This window comes from Mirounga angustirostris, unplaced genomic scaffold (assembly GCF_029215605.1).
Source record: "Mirounga angustirostris isolate CCGP_5_RB_7025 unplaced genomic scaffold, mMirAng1.0.hap1 SCAF_3, whole genome shotgun sequence".
Classification (NCBI taxonomy): Eukaryota; Metazoa; Chordata; class Mammalia; order Carnivora; family Phocidae; genus Mirounga; species Mirounga angustirostris.
Genome location: NW_026991711.1, coordinates 89,972,342 through 89,992,683, shown reverse-complemented (window position 1 = coordinate 89,992,683; position 20,342 = coordinate 89,972,342). Strand labels below are relative to the sequence as shown.

Sequence of the window (20,342 nt, the reverse complement as noted above, 5' to 3'; positions counted from 1 at the left end):
ATATGAACACCCCCCTCCCACCCAACCTCAGCAGGTTTCAGTTTTGTAGAGAATCAAAGAACAGGGCCTACACTACTGTCTAACTATATCTTGTCTCCACCAAATTTCTCCAAATGTCCTCCACCCAGGCTAGAAACAGCTTTTTCGTTTTTGTCCTTAGTGTGACAGAAAATCACGATTTTGCAGTAGATAGTATTATCTATACTACTTGACTTCTAAAAAAAAAAAAAAGGAAGAAAGAAAGAAAGAAATCAACCTACCTCAAATCTTTCAAACACTAATTTTTGCTATTGAAAAGAGTTTTTTTGTCTTTATCTCTTTTTCAAGTATTTCCCTGTGATTACTATTTTCCTAAATCCCAAGTGAGTGAAGTAGAGCGTTAAAAACATTTTTACAAATTGAGAAAGGTGGCCAACATTTTAAAAAGTGTCATTATATATTTAAAATTATAAAAATGATTAAGAACTTATGTCCACACAAAAACCTGCACATGGATGTTTGCAACAGCTTTATTCATGGTTGCCAAAACTTGGAAGCAACCATCATGGCCTTTAGTAGGTGAATGGATAAATAAACTGTGGTATAGCCAGATGGAATATATTCAACATTAAAGAGCAATGAACCATCAAGCCATGAAAAGGCATGGGAAAACTTTAAATACATATTACTAAGTGAAATAGGCCAATCTGAAAAGGCTACATACTATATGATTCCAACAGTATGACATTCTGGAAAGGGGAAAAACTATGGAGACAGGAAAAAGATCAATGATTGCCAGGGCTTACAGTTGGGGGGCACGGGGGAGGGGTGAATTGGCAGAGCTCAGAGGTTATTTTTAGTGCAGTAAAACTATTTTGTATGATACTGTATATGGCATTATACATTTGTCCAAACCCAAAGAATGCACAACACCAAGGGTGAACTGTAATGTAAACTATGGACTTTGGGTGATTATAATGTGTCAATGCAGGTTCATCAGTTGAAACAAATGCACCATTCTGCTGAATGATGTTGATAATGAAACAATCTATGCCTGTGTGGGGACAGAGGTGTATGGGAAACCTCTGTACCCTCCTCTCAATTTTGCTGTGAACCTAAACCTCTCCAACAAATTTTATTTACAAAAAAAAAAAAGTAAAAATAACAAATATTCAATCTAGTTTTTACTAATTTATGGCAACAATTTAGAAAACAGAAAAGTATCTTTTTTTAAGATTTTATTGATTTATTCATGAAAGACAGAGAGAGAGAGAGAGAGGCAGAGGGAGAAGCAGGCTCCCAAGGAGCAGGGAGCCCGATGTGGGACTCGATCCCAGGACCCTGAGATCATGACCTGAGCCGAAGGCAGACGCTTAACCATCTGAGCCACCCAGGCACCCAAAAGTATCTTTTTTTTAACATAACTGAATCATATTGAAAATATTTGAATATTGCAACAGATCAAGGAAGATTTTATATAAGTTATCAAAGAATTTTACAAAATATTTCTGAACTAAATAAATTCATTGGTGTTTTTTAAGTTCCCCAGAGTATTCCCCAAGCTTTATGAGTCATCCTTAAATAGAATCAAAGATAAAACTCCAAGAGTTGTTCTCAGATAAATCTGAACTTGATCTAAATACTTGACAAAAGAAGAAAATTAGAGCTCAAATTCATTTTCTACTTAAAATGCGAGCACATGCATTTCAGAGCAAATGGAGCACATATGTGGTTCAATCAAAGAGAATCTATTAATTTATGATCTGTTAATATAATTCAACCCATCAGGAGTTTAAACAAAATACCCTGTATTCTTATTTTATAGGGATATCTTAAAAAGCAATGGATAAAACAGCATTCATTTCTCAGTTCAAATAAATAAAAAAAATAAATAAATAATTTATGTGTTAAATAGGAGTAGAAGGATATCTCTTTAATGTGATATAGAGTCAGAATCAGTATTATATGTACTCAGGAAATATATAAAGAATACTATTTTGGGATGCCTGGGTGGCTCAGTTGGTTAAGCATCTGCCTTCGGCTCAGGTCATGATCCCTGGGTTCTGGTATCGAGCCACGCATCGGGCTCCTTGCTCAAACAGGGAACCTGCTTCGTCTCCCTCTGCCTTTCTCCTGGGCTTGTGCTCTCTCTCTTTCCCTCTTTCTCTGTCTCTCAAATAAATAAATTAATTAAATCTAAAAAAAAATACTATTTTTTTTTTTGCAAAGTTCTGTATGATACCATACATACAAACGATTTAATATTGTTTAAAAAGTTTTGGACAGGGGCACCTGGGTGGCTCAGTCTGTTGGGTATCTGACTTTTGGCTTTGGCTCAGGTTGTGATCTCAGGGCCCTGATCTCAGGGTCATGGGATGGAGCCCTGCATAGGGCTCTGCACTGAGCAAGGAGTCTGCTCAAGTTTCTCTCTTCTTCTCCCTCTGCCCCTCCCTACCTTGCTCTCTCTCTCTCTCTTGCTCTCTGTAAAATAAATATTTTAAAACTTTTGGACAGATTTTAGAAAGTTTTTACAAAGAGAGTGGAACAAGAAAAAATATATAAGCATTGTCTTGGAAGAGGGTAAAGTGTTTTAAATATGACTTATGATTATTTCCTTTAAAAGTTCAATGATATTAGCTAAAACATATTATTTAATATAAAATTATCTGGATAGAGAAAACAATAGGATAGTCATGTAATTTATATGACACAATGTTTAATTAATGAAAACAATTCATTTATAATGGAATTTTTTGAGATGTATTTGACATATATTAGTTTCAGGTGTATAGCATAGTGACTCAATATGTGTATATATTGTGAAATGATCACCACAATAAGTCTTGTTAACATCCATCATCCCACATAGTTACAGATTTATTTTTTGTGTGATGAGAACTTTTAAGAGCTACTCTCTTAGCAACTTTCAAACATATAATACAGTATTATTAACTATAGTCACCATGCTTTACATTACATCTTACAACTTATTTATTTCATAACTGGAAGTTTGTACCTTTTGAGTTCCTTTTTACCCCTTTCTTCTACCCTTACCCCCTACCTCTGGGAGCCATCAATCTCTTCTCTATATCTATGAGTTCATTTGTTTCTTTCTTTCTTTTTTTTTTTTTAGATTCCATACAGTAGCAAAATTTAAAAACATGAAATTCGCAGAAATTAATTTAATGATGAATATATGAACTAGGGTAAAAAATGATAACCTTAGGTGATGGATCTCACCAAAAATATTTGAAAATAGACTAAGACATTGTGTTCTTATATAGAAAGATGAAATACTTCAAAAATATCCATTCTTCTCCAAGTAAATATGTCAATGGAAATAACAAATTCTCAATCAAAATTCCAACAGGTTATTTGAGATAAAATAATTCTGAAATTCAACTTTAAGATAAAATATGCAAAAATATAAAATAATTTTCCTACAGAATAAAGCAATAACAAGTAAAAGTAGACAGCAGGGTAAATAATCCTTATCACATACTACAATTTTTCTAAAATAGTGTGGAAGTTTTGAGGAAAAAATAGATGTCTAGAAATAGCCCTGGGTATATGAAGAGATATTCGTATAAAACAAAGGCATTCTGGTTGGGAGAACACATCTTCCTGAAACACACCCAAGCATCAGTATGGTTTAAATTCTTGCTGAAGGTAACATTTCAAAGCAGTGAAGAAAATATGGCTTACACGTTGAATCCTGTTGTGATAAACATGATTATAGAAACTATCCTGTTTCTCTTGTATAATGGGAAGAATATTCACAACAAACTATGTTTGTTCTTTAAATCATATTACATTATTATTATTTTTTAAGATTTTATTTATTTATTTGACAGAGAGAGACAACGAGAGAGGGGACACAAGCAGGGGGAGTGGGAGAAGGAGAAGCAGACTTCCTATAGAGCAGGGCGCCCAATGCGGGGCTTGATCGCAGGACCCTGGGATCATGACCTGAGCCAAAGGCAGATGCTTAATGACTGAGCCACCCAGGCGCCCCAGTATTACATTATTAAAGCAATTTGTAATATTTTACTAGAAAGAACGGCAGTAAAAAAAATACAAAACGAGTATCTCGTGCTCTTCCCAAAAACAATCGTGATTAACAGTTCAGTGCATTTCCTCCAAGTCTATGCTGTATGAACAATTTTTTGTTGTTGACATCATAACTTGATTTCTCAATCAGCATTATGCTCATTTGCCATTTTATCACACATGTTTAATAAGCACCGTTACTGACAACTAAGTAAATCTCCACATATTAATTCTTGATTATTTCCTTTAAAGAAATTGTATGGGATATTTGGATTATTTCCTATCTTTTGTCTTTATAGAAAATAATTTGGAAATAATCATGTACACAAGCTTTTTTGGTACAATGCAGACTTTTAAACTAGGTATCTTTGTAGGTGAATAGAGGTATATTCTGTTTGTCCCTTGCTTTCATTTGGCCATAATCTCTCAGATGTTTGCACAAGAGATAAATATAAAGTTGATGATTTTTAAAAAATTTTTCCCTCCTTCTATAAATTATTGTTTTATTTAGTATTAAAAAGGTTCAGAAAGGAAGTGAAATAGTTTTGTAAAATAAGCCCTTAAAAAGCGAGCAATTATAGTTATTTTTATGTGGGCTAATCAGTATCCTTTTAAATGTGCAATCAAGTGGCATCTATAATTATTTGAGCCACTTGGCTCGCACATACAATTGAAACTACTAAAATTCACTTGCTTACTTTTCTTTCCTACTCCTTCGGGGCTTATAACTAAGAGTTGATTCTTTTTTTTCTTCTCTTCATAAAGCTTAGTTTTGGAGGAATTCCAGTACCAGGCAAACCTGGGACCTTTTTAAAGAAAAACTTCCATGGATGTATTGAAAACCTTTATTATAATGGAGTAAACATAATTGACCTGGCTAAAAGACGAAAGCATCAGATCTACACTGTGGTAAGTTAACATCTTTCTCAGCATGGTGGTTTCTAATACATTGGAGTAAGTCTTTTTCCCTCTTTACAATGTGTTTATATTATACTTTTTGAGGTCCTATCAGTCTCCCAGGTGAAACTGGAGAGAAGAGAAAAGGCAGGAACTGAGTCAGTGTGAATTGCGTTATCAGGAGTAACAATACATTAGAAGCACCTAGAGAATTCCATTTTCCTGGCTATCAGCTGTGTGCTAACTGTGGGGAGTGTTTGCAGCTTACCCTGGTTAACACCAATCTCTTTATTATCTCTGGGAAATGCAACAGTGGAGCCACAGATTCTATTAAATTCTATAGCTTGGGAACTGTGTATTTGTCTCATTATTTGTATTAAAATATGGAATTTTGAACAAAAGAGGTTAAACTTCATGTGTTTTTGAGATTTCTTTTGTAGCATTTATCATGCTGGCAAGTTATATACTTTTCTAATTCATTAACATTTATCTTCCCCAATAGACTGAGGGCCAGAACTGTCTTTTTCATTTTCATCACTGCATACCCAGTAACTAGAGGAGTGCCTTGTACATAGTAATTACTGAATAGTGGTGTTGATATTTCCAACTATAATTGTGGATTTGTTCATTTCTCCTTCCAGTTTTATCTGTTTTGCTTCATATATTTTATATCTCTGTTGTTTAATACATACACAACATTGTTGTCTTTGTGGTGGATTGACCTTTTTATCATGATGTAATGTTCTTCTCTATGATAATTAACTTTGCTCTGAAATCTACTTTATCTGATATTAATATAAACACTCCTGTTTTTTTTTTTTTAACGATTTTATTTATTTATTTGAGACAGAGAGAATGAGAGACAGAGAGCATGAGAGGGAGGAGGGTCAGGGGGAGAAACAGACTCCCTGCCGAGCAGGGAGCCCGATGCGGGACTCGATCCAGGGACTCCAGGATCATGACCTGAGCCGAAGGCAGTCGCTTAACCAACTGAGCCACCCAGGCGCCCAACACTCCTGTTTTTTTCAATGAATGTTTATATGAACATACCATTTTTTCATTTTATACATTTAACTTGCCCATATTTGTAGTGAGTTTTTTGTACACAATAAATAGTACAGTCATTTTTAAATCCACTTTGTCAATCTCTTTTTAAAATATTTTCCTTTATCTATGCCTGCTTATTATATAATTATTTTATTATTTCCTTTCTCTACATTTAGAATCTTTATCAGTGTCATTTTGCTTCAACTGTCAAACATAATTTAGAAAACTCAAGGGAAGAAAATCTATTTTACTTACTATTTTTGCTTACTGTTATTCTTTCTTCCCTCCTGAGCTTTCCAGATTCCTTCTTTTATCCTCTTATTTCTGTTTTAAACAACTTCCTTTGCCATTTCTCAAGGTGTGTGTTGGTGACAAATTCTTAGTTGTCTTTCAATCTATAATGTCTTGGTAGCCATTCCATTCTTGAAGGGTATGTTCTCTGTCTAGAAGACTCTGGTTTTATTTATTTATTTATTTATTTTCAGTCCTTGAAAAATATTAGGCCACTTTCTTATGGCTTCAATGATTTCTGGTGACGAATCCGCTATTACTAAGATATTTTGCCCCATATATAAGCTGTCATTTCTCTTTCAATGCTTTCAAGATCTTTCTTTTGTCTTTTGTTTTCAAAAGTTTGACCATTATGTGTTGTGTGATTTCTTTAGGTTTATCTTGTTTGTATTTCATTCAGTTTCTTGAGTATGTGGGCTGCTGTCTTTCAACAAACTTAGGAAGTATTCTGCCATTTGAGTAATTTTTAGTCCTCTCTTTTTTCTCTTTTCTGAATTCTACAACAATGAATGCTAGAAATTTCATTATAAGCCCACAAGTCCCTGATCCTCTCTTCTTATTTTCTTCTTGGTTTCTTTTGTCTTTTGTTCAAGTTGAGTAATTTCTATTGTTAGATTCTCAAGTTCACTAATTCTTTTCTTATTATCTTCATTCTGTTATTGTGCATATCTCTTAATTATTTTTATGACTCTTACTGTATTTTTAAGTTCTAAACTTTCATTTGGTTCTTCTTTACCTTTTATGTTTCCTTGCTAACACTTTCTATTTTCTTGTCTCAAATATGCGATCATTGCTTGAAGGATTTTTATTATAATGGCTGCTTAAAACTATTTTTCATATTTTTCAAATAATTCTAACATTATTTTTTTTTGTCATCTCAGGGTTGGCATCTATTGATTGTCTTTTTTCATTTAATTTGAGGTCTTCCTGTTTCTTGGTATGACAAGAGGATTTTTATTTTAACCTGGTCAGTTTAGGGATTATGCTATGATCAATCATATTAGCTGTTGATTAGCTATTCTGTATTAGCTGTCTTCCTCTGACACTATTCCAATAGGAGAGAGGGGATTTTACCTAATTTCTCCTAGGTGGGGGTAGTGTCCAGGTTTTCCGCTCAGACCCCATTGACACCTAAGTGTAAGGTGGGGAGGAATAAGAGCTCTAGTTCCCCAAACACTATTCAGTGATATCTCTAACTGGCTGGCATGTGTATGAAAACCTCATCACTGTTCTCCACATGACCTCCATTGTCATCATAGTGTGTATTTATGGGGGGATGTCCTTGTTATTACTAAACTGTGATGAAAGTCATGATTTGGCACTAAAACGTCTTCAGTACCATTCGTGCAGGAAGTGGATGGGGTGGCTCATAACTGCTGAGTGGGGGTACATAGTCCAAGCTCTGCCAGACATGTGGTTTCAACTGATACTACAGGGAGAGGCTTGCTACTCTCTGACAAGGCTTAAAGTCCCTGTTCCCTACTCAGTCTTCTCTGACCCAATCTTGATCAGGGGTTTTGACAGCTTGTTATAGCATGGATGAATGGAAATAGGGTCAGGATTTTTTGTATGGTGTTTGGCTGGTATAGAGCAGTTATTGTCTAAAGATATTCTGTCTTACTATGCTGTCCCTTTCCTGGGCCTTTGAATATAGAGATCAGGCTTCTAATTGGGATTTACTTTTTATCTGCACCAGTTGGTCTCTCCAGGTTGCTGACTTCTTCAGCAACAAGTCTAAGATGTATGAGACAAAAAGAAAATCTGGGAAATTCTTCACTATTGTTCATTGGTTCTCAAGATCCTTAAACATGTGTTCTTCTCTCCACCATTCAGAGTCTTCTTAGGTTTATTTTATACATAGTGTCCAGCAGTTTTTAGTTGTACTTAGTGGGAGTAATAGAGAAAATTACACTACTCCATCTTCCCAGAAGTGGAAGTCCTTTAAACTGACATTGTTCCAAAAGCCATGACAAGAGGAGGCCATTGCATCACTTGACAGGCAAAATCTGATTATTTTTGTAATCTTGCCAGGAAATTCTCTGGAAAACCTATGGGACTTAAATGACCTTGATATTTATTTTCCCCTTGATAAGTATACCTGATAATGAATATTTTATTTCATTTGGGCATTTGAATTTTATATAGGTAAAGCATTTTCTAAAATGGCCATTGGATTCCAGGGTGTGAGATATACTTGCTTGCTTGAGGGGAATCATATGTGGGTTAAAAGTTGCAATTATTTTAAAAGGTTAGTGCCAAATTTCTGACTCCTGTAGTTTTGAAGAGTAAGGATGGTGCTAAGAAGGCTTTAATCCTCTGGCTCTGGTTCTAGGAGATCCAGTGACATTACTTACCCATCCTTGGCTCATGCTCAGGGATCCTGACAATTATCTTACCCACTGGTACTTAGGTTGTCCATTTCCCAATTGACCTAAGCCCTAGATTGTTGGTGATATTTTTCTTGAGTCTCCTTCAGGAGACTTGAGCCATGTAAAATATACTCATGCCCATCCCATCTCCAATATTGCTAACAAATATTTCATAATATACCAGTGTCATTGATTTCAGTCTGCTTGTTGGTTGTAAGATCCCATGCTACTGGGAGTTTCGTTTAGAGTAATAACATGAACATCAACACATCTGAAAGACAAGACACTGTTTGCCATTGTGCAAGGAGTTGGTAGAGTGTGTTGAAACACAAGGAGCTCATGACATTGTTCACTTCCATTGTTTATAAACAGGTTCAAAAATATGTGAGCCTGAGCCTTATATGTAAATAACTAAAATCCTCACGGCTGTATTCAAAAAAGGAAATACCCATACATAGTATGTGTTAGAAATGTCTTTAATGATGATATATATTTAAGAATGTGCTGGTTACACAGAGCAAGAAAAGGAGAACATAGAGAAAAAAATGAATTTCTGAATACTGGAAGCTTTCATCATCTCTTTTTTTCTGAGACAATGATTAACCAAAACTTTAATAAACGTTTTGTTGTTTTTATACTACTTTAGCACTTACCAAGTTGCCTGAAACTTTGCTAGCATACTTCATTCCTCAGAGTTTAATTGGCTGTCGGTATTATTAATATGAAGCACAAGGAATCCATTTAGCACTAATGTACTTGGGGGGAAAAAAACAAGAAAACTGTTTCACTTTGCAGGTAGACAACCTTTAGTTTTAAACTTCAAAACTTAAAGAAAAAAAAAAGAAACATTATTTTTATTCCAAATTGCTTCCATTACCTTGCTTAAGTGAGAATTCATATCACTACACAGGCACACAGACACACAGACACACAGACACACACACACAGAGACACACACACACAGAGACACACCCACACACACACTCCTTTCTATACCTAGTTTTGTTTTCCTTTAGGAATTCTGTGAGGGAAGGGAGAGTTTGTACTGTTAATTACAAGTACAAACTCTTTTATTCCCCTACTGAGGCTTAAAGTGTTTCCCCAAAGACATAATATCAGCTTTGCTCCAAGTTACTAAGTCACTGCTGTGCTAAGTCAGGGTTTTTGAAAGGGATGGTGCTTTTGTCCTTTGCCAGTGTTCACAGACTCTCACAGTTATTGAGTCTTGGAAAGCTCAGAGTTTATCAGGAGAGTTGAGGAATCAACAAATCAGGTAGAAAGTGTTATGATAATACCCATAAATTACAAAATGTGATTCAAGCCTCAGGGAAGCACCCATGTTGACCTCATCCAGCACAAACCTCTCTAGCAGGCGGCACTCAGGGAGCATCCACATTGCAATTTGTCATTCCCTTCTGTGGGACCTGCCCACTCCCTGGAGATTTAACAGCTATTCCATGGGGATAATTCAATTTGGTCTTTATGGCTTGATTTGACTACAAGACGATCCTCCACATCCTGAAATGCAGTAAAACTAACAGCTTAAAGTAGACATAAAAATACCTCTCTATTCTTCCTCAAATCTTTCATCCTATGCTAATACAGCGCCATATAATAAACAATCAGAAAGTAAATGGCCCATTGAAGTGTGTGTACAGTACCTGTAATGTGGATTATTATATACATAATATAAGAAATATATTGCCCTGCTAGTTTCCTGAAAATGATTAATTCATACCTTCCACTTCACAAGAAATGCTGCTTCTTTTCCAGCTCTGTTTTCTGAGTGTTACATCCCCTCTTCTAGAGGCAAGGAGAATAATGTGATTGTTTGGTTATTGGCTGAGGTCTAACTTACTTCACTATAGGTTCTAAAATGATTTTTTTTTTTCATTTAAAGGAAGAGCATAGTAGAAAAGGTCTTGTTCCTTTACTTTGTCTTCAATAGAAGAGGGAAAAAAAGCAAATGGCTAATAGCAGGACTATGGATATAGATTTGGCTTTGGAGCTAATTGACCATGTCAGTTCACTTCTGTGCCTTTGTCTCCAAATAATTGAAATTAAGGAATTGAATGTATGATATCCAATACTAAGCACACAGAATGATACTCCCAGCCTCATGGCTGAAATTGCTTAATGCAATCCCAAAACGTGTTTCCACTCAGCCGATAGGGAAGCCTCTCGGTCTTCTCAAACCAGCACTTGCGGTAACATAATGGCTGATAGACCAGTTATATTCCTAAATGCATAGGTTTGTATTCTATGATTCCAACAAATAAAAATGTAGATTGGTGACAGCTTAGGTTCTCCTTCCTGAATCTGAAGTTTAGTTTATTTCCAAACCGTATGAACCATGAAGTGGGTTTTGAGTAAATACATTACAAACTTGTTTACCTAATTCTTTTGAGGAAATTGAATGGCCATCTCCAGTCCAGATTTTATCAAATGATGGGCTTCATTGAAATAAAGAATGTAAAAAAGATGTTGCCCAGTGGACTTGAGTGTAACAGGCATACAGATAGGCAAAATAGCAGGCTTCTGTGAGGTTTATTGTCTCCTGTTTGCATCTGTTGCCACAACACTCACTGCAGTGTAGTTGTTTATTTCTTGTAGTTCTGAAGCCAAGAAAATACACTCAGAGATAAATATAAGTGTGCACATAAGATCACACGCACACTCACATTATATATGCACACACACATGTGTGCATACACACACAGTGACAGCAACCTTTGTCCTACCTTCCTGTTACCCAGAAGTTCATGAAAATTGCTCAGAGAAAAGTCCCTAGTGTCCAGTGAAGCCTATAATCTCTTCAGTTTGTCCCCAGGATCATGTTTCATCTCTGTGAGAATGCTCTGTGATAAATGATACTTTCCCTTGATGGAAAGAATCACTCGAAAAAGCAACTAACATATCATGTCTTCTCTCTCCACATTCCTACTGTCTTCCACTGTCATTGGACCAGTCTGACAATCTTATCACCTGCTTCTCTATTGTATGCTCCTCATAACCTGGAAATTTTTTTTTTTTCTAAATTATTAACATCCAGAGAAGTTGCTTCCTTTCTTTTGGTGGGCACATTAAAATTAGTTTCAAGGTTGTATGAGGAATAATGTAATGTAAAGTTAAAAATAATAAACTAACAGTGGAATGGTCATCCTCTCTGAGAATCATTCTACCTTAAATCAATGTTATGACTCGTTTTTCTAAGATAGCTGATTTCATAGCTCACCTAGTAAAATCATTATTTGAAACTATTAAACAAAATTACTTTAAAATGCTAAAATTATGCATTTATATGTATTTGGAATATACAAAGTAAAACACAAAACCAACTGGAGAGGGAAACAATGTTCTCATCTATATGTATTTTGTTTTCATATTTTAAATGTATATTTTATATAACATAGATCATATTTTATCAGCAATTTTATATCTTGCTTCTTATGGTTAATATTTTTCTTAAAATAAAAAAATATTTTCTTAAAATATTTTTCTTAAAATTTTTATATCGTTAAACATTTTTAAAATATTTTATTTATTTATTTGAGAGAGAGCACGGGCAGGTGGGGGGGCAGAGGGAGAGGGAGAAGCAGCCACCTTGCTGTGCAGAGAGCCCGACATGGGGCTCGATTCCAGGACCCTGAGATTATGACCTGAGCCCAAGACAGATGCTTAACCAACTCAACCTCCCAGGTGCACCATCTTTAAAATTTTTAGTAAAAATTTTTAATCTTTTTGTATGTAAACATAATTTAAACATTAACTCAGTCCACTAGAGTGCTTTAGGATTGTACTGTGCTTAGGGGCTCCTGGGTGGCTCAGTTGGTTACGTGTCTGACTCTTGATTTTGGCTCAGGTCATGATCTCAGGGTCCTGGGATCAAGTCCCTCATTGGGTTCCATGCTCAACACAGAGTCCCCTTGTCTATTTCTCTCTGCTCCTCCCCCACCCCCCACTCTCTCTTTCTAATAAATTTTTAAAAAATCTTTAAAAAATAAAGATTCTACTATGCTTAAATTTTGAGTGGCTTGAAGTTTTACTGCCAAAAATAATGTGGAGATTGCAAACATAATGAAAAAGTAATTTTCTAAAATTTGGAATAGACTGATATCCCTGATGAATATGGATTCCAAAATCCTCACCAAAATCCTAGCTAATAGGATCCAACAATACATTAAAAGGATCATCTACCACGACCAAGTGGGATTTATCCCCGGGATGCAAGGGCGGTTCAACATTTGCAAATCAATCAATGTGATAAAACACATTAATAAGAGGAGAGAGAAGAACCATATGGTCCTCTCAATTGATGCAGAAAAAGTATTTGACAAAATACAGCATCATTTCCTGATTAAAACTCTTGAGTATAGGAATAGAGGGAACATTCCTCAAGTTCATAAAATCCATCTATGAAAAACCCACAGCAAATATCATCCTCAATGGGGAAAAGCTGAGAGTTTTTCCCTTAAGATCAGGAACACGTCAAGGATGCCCACTCTCACCACAATTATTCAACATAGTACTAGAAGCCCTAGCAACAGCAATCAGACAACAAAAAGAAATAAAATGTATTCAAATTGGAAAAGAAGAAGTCAAACTCTCTCTTTTTGCAGATGACATGATACTTTATGTGGAAAACCCAAAAAACTCCACCCCCAAATTACTAGAACTCATACAGCAATTCAGTAATGTGGTAGGATACAGAATCAATGCACAGAAATCAGTTGCTTTCTTATACACGAACAATGCAACTGTAGAAAGAGAAATTAGAGAAATGATTCCATTTACAATAGCACCAAAAACCGTAAGATACCTCGGAATAAACCTAACCAAAGAGGTAAAGGATTTATACTCTAGGGACTACAGAACACTCATGAAAGAAATTGAAGAAGACACAAAAAGATGGAAAAACATTCCATGCTCATGGCTCAGAAGAACAAACATTGTTAAAATGTCTATGCTACCCAGAGCAACCTATACCTTCAATGCCATCCCAATCAAAATTCCAATGACATTTTTCAAAGTGTTGGAACAAACAATCCTAAAAGTTGTATGAAATCAGAAAAGACCCTGAATCTCCAAGGAAATGTTGAAAAAGAAAAACAAAGCTGGGGGCATCACGTTGCCTGATTTCAAGCAGTGATCACCAAGAAAGCATGGTACTGGCACAAAAACAGACACATAGACCAATAGAACAGAATAGAGAGTCCATATATGGACCCTCAACTCTGTGGTCAAATAATCTTTGACAAAGCAGGAAAAAATATGCAATGGAAAACAAAGCAAACAAACAAAAAAGACAGTCTCTTCAATAAATGGTGCTGGGAAAATTGGACAGCCACATGCAGAAGAATGAAACTCCACCATTCTCTATCACCACACACAAAGATAAACTCAAAATGAATGAAAGACCTCAATGTGAGATAGGAATCCATCAAAATCTTAGAGAAGAACATAGGCAATAACCTCTTTGACATCGGCCACAGCAACTTCTTTCAAGACACATCTCCAAAAGATAATGAAACAAAAGCAAAAATGAACTTTTGGGATTTCATCAAGATAAAAAGCTTCTGCACAGCAAAGGAGACAGTCAACAAAACAAGGAGGCAACCCACAGAATGGGAGAAGATATTTGCAAATGACACTACAGATAAAAGGCTGGTATCCAAGATCTATAAAGAACTTCTCAAACTCAACACCCAAAAAACAAATAATCAACTCAAAAAATGGTCAGAAGACATGAAAAGACACTTCTCTGAAGAAGACATACAAATGGCTAACAGACACATGAAAAAAAAGTTCATCATTAGCCATCAGGGAAATTCAAATCAAAACCAAATTGAGATACTACGTTATACCAGTTAGAATGGCAAAAATTGACAGGGCAAGAAACAACAAATGTTGTGGAGAAAGGGGAGCCCTCTTACACTGTTGGTGGAATGCAAGTTGGTACAGCCACTTTGGAAAACAGTATGGAGGTTCCTCAAAAAATTAAAAATAGAGCTACCCTATGACCCAGCAATTGCACTCCTAGGTATTTACCCCAAAGACACAGATGTACTGAAAAGAAGGGATGCATGCACCCCAATGTTTGTAGCAGCAATGTCCGCAATAGCCATACTGTGGAAAGAGCCGAGATGCCCTTCAACAGATGAATGGATAAAGAAGATGTGGTCCATATACACAATGGAATATGACTCAGCCATCAGAAAGGATGAATACCCAAGTTTTACATCAACATGGATGGGACTGGAGGAGATTATGCTAAGTGAAATAAGTCAAGCAGAGAAAGTCAATTATCATATGGTTTCACTCATTTGTGGAACATAAGGAATAGCATGGAGGACATTAGGAGAAGGAAGAGAAAAATGATGGGGGGGAAATCAGGGGGAGAGATGAACCATGAGAGACTATGGACTCTGAGAAACAAACTGAGGGTTTTAGAGTGGAGGGGGTGAGGGGAAGGGTTAGCCCAGTGATGGGTATTAAGGAGGACATGTACTGCATGGAGCACTGGGTATTATATGAAAACAATGGATCAAACAATGAATCGTATGAACAATGAATCACATCAAAAACTAATGATATATTGTATGGTGACTAACATAACACGATAAAATAAAATAAAAAAAAATAAAATTTAGAATAGATAACCAGGAGTGAAGATTATTGGGTGAACAATTATGAATTTTTGACTCAATTCTTATAGTCTGTACCAGTTTCCCTACACACACACAGTGTGCAAAAGCACCTGTTTCTCCTATCAGTTCCACCTCATACTTTCCCCTCATTTGAATATCCAAATGCCTTTTAAAAGAGGGGTTAATTTGCAACAACATGGATAGACATAGAGGATAAGTCAAGTAAGTCAGTCAGAGAAAATAAATATCATATGATTTCACTCATGTAGAATTTAAGAAACAAAACACAGGAAAAAAAAGAGGCAAACAAACAAAACAGACATTTTTTAAAAAGATTTTATTTATTTATTTGACAGAAAGAGAGAGCACAAGCAGGCAGAGCAGCAGGCAGAGGGAGAGGGAGAAGCAGGCTCCCTGCTGAGCAAGGAGCCTGATGTGGTGCTCCACCCCAGGACACGGATCATGACCCAAGCCAAAGGCAGATGCTTAAATGACTGAGACACCCAGGTGCCCCGAAACAGACTCTTAAATACAGAGAACAAACAGGTGGTTGCCAGAGGGGAGGTGGGTGAGGGGATGGATGAAATACCTACAGGGGATTAAGAGTACATTTAATTTGATGAGCACTGAGAAATGTCTAGAATTGTAGAATCATTAGATCATACATCTGAAACTAATACAACATGGTATGTTAGTTATACCTCAAGAGAAAAATTAAAAAAAAAAAAGAGCACTTCTAAATGAAACTTGAAATCAACTCAGGTTCTTTTCTTTGGCAAAACTTCCAGCTAATGAGTTGAGTGTGTTTTTTTATGCTCTTTCCCCCCCAATAATAGTAGCAATGATAACCCCTTCATTTGAAGACATCTTGTTTCAGAGAGCTGTCTTATAGATAATCATGATGCTACACATCACGATGCTAATATCTGAGGAGAGTAAAGAGGAGTGGCAGATGAACCTCTGGTTGTGTTCACTCCTTTGTCCCTGAAACCTCTGTGAGAGGCAGACAGGGTCAGACATCACTATCCACAGTTTATACTGAACGATGCTTTATGCCCAGGACCAGGGAAAGTCAAGGATATATAGTCAGTGGCTGTGTCATTCACAGTCTTCTTCCTCTTCTTCTGGAAAGCACTACACCATCAGCTTTTGTTCATTTTTATTATACATCTATTTTTTTTTTCCCTAGGGCCTTGAGTGACTTTCACACCAAAGTGGCAAAAACAAAACAAAACAAAACAAAACAAAACAAAACAAAACAAGGCTGGGCAGATTGGTGATTAGCACTGCTTACCTGGGAATTGAAGACCAATGAGGTGTTTCAGAAATGGCCCCTATGTAGTTTGCCAATTGCCAAATAAATCTCTCTGGGGTATCTCTTGCAATGTAGGAGCGTGGGGGCAGAATCCTTGCCTTCAGCCAGAGGGTGAGAGATGTCAGCAGAGGCAGTGGCTGGAAGAGGCTAACTCCCTTACAGCTACCTGGCTGTGATCTTGGCAGGAGCTCCTCACTGGCCATGTGGCTCTCAGCATGTCCAGTTGCCAGGATCTGCCTGCCAGGCTCTTCCTTCTGCATTTAAGGATGTGGCCGAGAGTCTTGGACAGGGATTTTTTGTCTCCCTCAGCCTTTTTTTTTTTATTCTTATGTTAATCCCCATACATTACATCATTAGTTTTAGATGAAGTGTTCCATGATTCATTGTTTGTGCATAACACCCAGTGCTCCATACAGAATGTGCCCTCCTCAATACCCACCACCAGGCTAACCTATCCTCCCACGCTCTGTACTCAGAAAACTATAAAATACTCATGAAAGAAATTGAGGAAGACACAAAGAAATGGAAAAATGTTCCATGCTCATGGATTGGAAGAATAAATACTGTGAAGATGTCAATGCTACCTAGAGCAATCTACACATTCAATGCAATCTCCATCAAAATACCATCCACTTTTTTCAAAGAAATGGAACAAATAATCCTAAAATTTGTATGGAACCAGAAAAGACCCCGCATAGCCAGAGGAATGTTGAAAAAGAAAAGCAAAGCTGGCGGCATCACAATTCCGGACTTCCAGCTCTATTACAAAGCTGTCATCATCAAGACAGCATGGTACTGGCACAAAAACAGACACATAGATCAATGGAACAGAATAGAGAGCCCAGAAATGGACCCTCAACTCTATGGTCAACTCATCTTTGACAAAGCAGGAAAGAATGTCCAATGGAACAAAGACAGTCTCTTCAACAAATGGTGTTGGGAAAATTGGATAGCCACATGCAAAAGAATGAAACTGGACCATTTCCTTACACCACACACAAAAATAGACTCCAAATGGTTGAAAGACCTCAAGGTGAGACAGGAGTCCATCCAAATCCTAAAGGAGAACACAGGCAGCAACCTCTTTGACCTCAGTCGAAGCAACTTCTTCCTAGAAACATCGCCAAAGGCAAGGGAAGCAAGGGCACAAATGAACTTTAGGGACTTCATCAAGATAAAAAGCTTTTGCAAAGCAAAGGAAACAGTCAACAAAACCAAAAGACAACCGACAGAATGGGAGAAGATATTTGCAAATGACATATCAGATAAAGGACTAGTATCCAAAATCTATAAAGAACTCATCAAACTCAACACCCAAAGAACAAAGAATCCAATCAAGAAATGGGCAGAAGACATGAACAGACATTTTTCCAAAGAAGACATCCAAATGGCCAACAGACACATGAAAAAGTGCTCAATATCGCTCGGCATCAGGGAAATCCAAATCAAAACCTCAATGAGATACCACCTCACACCAGTCAGAATGGCTAAAATTAACAAGTCAGGAAAGGACAGATGTTGGCGGGGATGCGGAGAAAGGGGAACCCTCCTACACTGTTGGTGGGAATGCAGGCTGGTGCAGCCACTCTGGAAAACAGTATGGAGGTTCCTCAAAAAGTTGAAAATAGAGCTACCATATGATCCAGCAATTGCACTACTGGGTATTTACCACAAAGATACAAAAGTACGTGCGCCCCGATGTTTATAGCAGCAATGTCCACAATAGCCAAACTGTGGAAAGAGCCAAGATGTCCATCAACAGATGAATGGATAAAGAAGGAGTGGTGTGTATATATATATATATATATATATATATATATATATATATATATATATATATATATATATATAATGGAATATTATGCAGCCATCAAAAGGAATGAGATCCTGCCATTTGCAATGACATGGATGGAACTGGAGGGTATTATGTTGAGTGAAATAAGTCAAACAGAGAAAAACATGTATTATATGACCTCACTGATATGAGGAATTCTTAATCTCAGGAAACAAACTGAGGGTTGCTGGAGTGGGGGGTGGGGTGGGAGGGATGGGGTGACTGGGTGATAGACACTGGGGAGGGTATGTGCTCTGGTAAGCGCTGTGAATTGTGCAAGACTGTGAATCTCAGATCTGTACGTCTGAAACAAATAATGCAATATATATTAAGAAAAAAAAGAAGAAGAAGAAGAAGAAGAAGAAGAAGAAGAAGAAGAAGAAGAAGAAGAAGAAGAAGAAGAAGGAGAAGAAGAAGAAGAAGAAGGGAAGAAGAAGAAGAAGAAGGTAGCGGGAGGGGAAGAATGAAGCGGGGGAAATCGGAGGGGTAGACGAACCATGAGAGACAATGGACTCTCCCTCAGCCTTTTGTGCCCGGGGGCTCTTGTATTTGGTGACGGAACCTTCTGTGCTTCGGTTTTGAATCCTTCATAATCAGCTCCTCCAATAAATTGAAGTTTATTTCCCACAATTTCTTGTCAATGCTTCTTTTCTAGGCAGGCCTAGATGCTTCACTGTGTCTGGAATTCACTCTATGCATACCCACTTCTAAGCCTTTTCATTCCATGTTGCTCCTGTACTGAGCTGCTTTTCTCCTTCGGCTCTTTCCTGACCTAGCCCCAAACCGAAATCCTTCTCTAAACTCACAAGTAGGGTTAACCTTCTGAATCAGGATGAGACTCAAAAGATTTAATGACTTCTTGAGGTGGAACAGAGTACTGAAGCCCCCAGGGGGTGCCAACCATGGACCTTGAGTTGTTGCCTTGTGGGGAAGCCCAGAGAGAACTGGCAATCAGGCAGACAAGACCAGGTTCAGGGAGTTACTTAGGATCTTTGGGGCTGTGGCTTTATAGCAAATAACTAGGAAGTTTCAAAACCTTAAAAATGGAACCACCCTTAGGGTATACTAGTGTGCACCTACTGCATTCCTGCCCTGCCTATGTCAACCCCAGTGGATTGTCTGTGGCTCTCTGGAGCATAGTGGTAGGGAGAATCATGGCTCCAGGTCCAGCCTGCATAGAAGAAGCTGCTATGATCCATAGGCAGAATCCACCATGGGTGGGTTTGGGAATGGTGCAGTGTCAAATGTGCTGTGCCTGCTAGCCTTGTGTCGCCATTCCAGATCCCACCTTCTCCTCACAGCACCTTTCACCACTCAGCTCCATTATGCTTTCTTTGCTGTGACACTCACACTTCTACTGCATGACATAACTCAGCATTTGATTCATCATCATCATCAAAACATAGTTTATTGAGTATCTATTGTGCTCATAACAAATGATCCTTGCCTTCAATGGATGGGAAACTTTAACCCTCTCTCTGCCCCAGTATCCACATACTGGGCATTGGGTAACCATTTCAGAACTCAGAATTAAAAGCTGATGTACTGGGGAGGGTATGTGCTATGGTGAGCGCTGTGAATTGTGCAAGACTGTTGAATCACAGACCTGTACCTCTGAAACAAATAATGCAATATATGTTAAGAAAAAAAAGAAGAAGAAGAAGATAGCAGGAGGGGAAGAATGAAGGGGGGGAAATCAGAGGGGTAGACGAACCATGAGAGACGATGGACTCTGAAAAACAAACTGAGGGTTCTAGAGGGGAGGGGGTAGGGGGATGGGTTAGCTTGGTGATGGGTATTAAAGAGGGCACGTTCTGCATGGAGCACTGGGTGTTATGCACAAACAATGAATCATGGAACACTACATCAAAAACTAATGATGTAATGTATGGTGAGTAACATAACAATAAAAA

The 20,342-nt window shown here is 37.3% G+C and overlaps 1 protein-coding gene across 1 annotated transcript in view; it reads left to right on the top strand.

Moving 5' to 3' along the window:
- The window catches only part of CNTNAP5 (contactin associated protein family member 5), an 819,371-nt gene that overhangs the window by 408,016 nt on the left and 391,013 nt on the right, over positions 1 to 20,342 (top strand). The window contains exon 7 of the mRNA XM_064586403.1: positions 4,795 to 4,938. Within this exon, the coding sequence (XP_064442473.1) occupies positions 4,795 to 4,938 (144 nt within the window). The remainder of the gene's footprint in view (positions 1 to 4,794; positions 4,939 to 20,342) is intronic.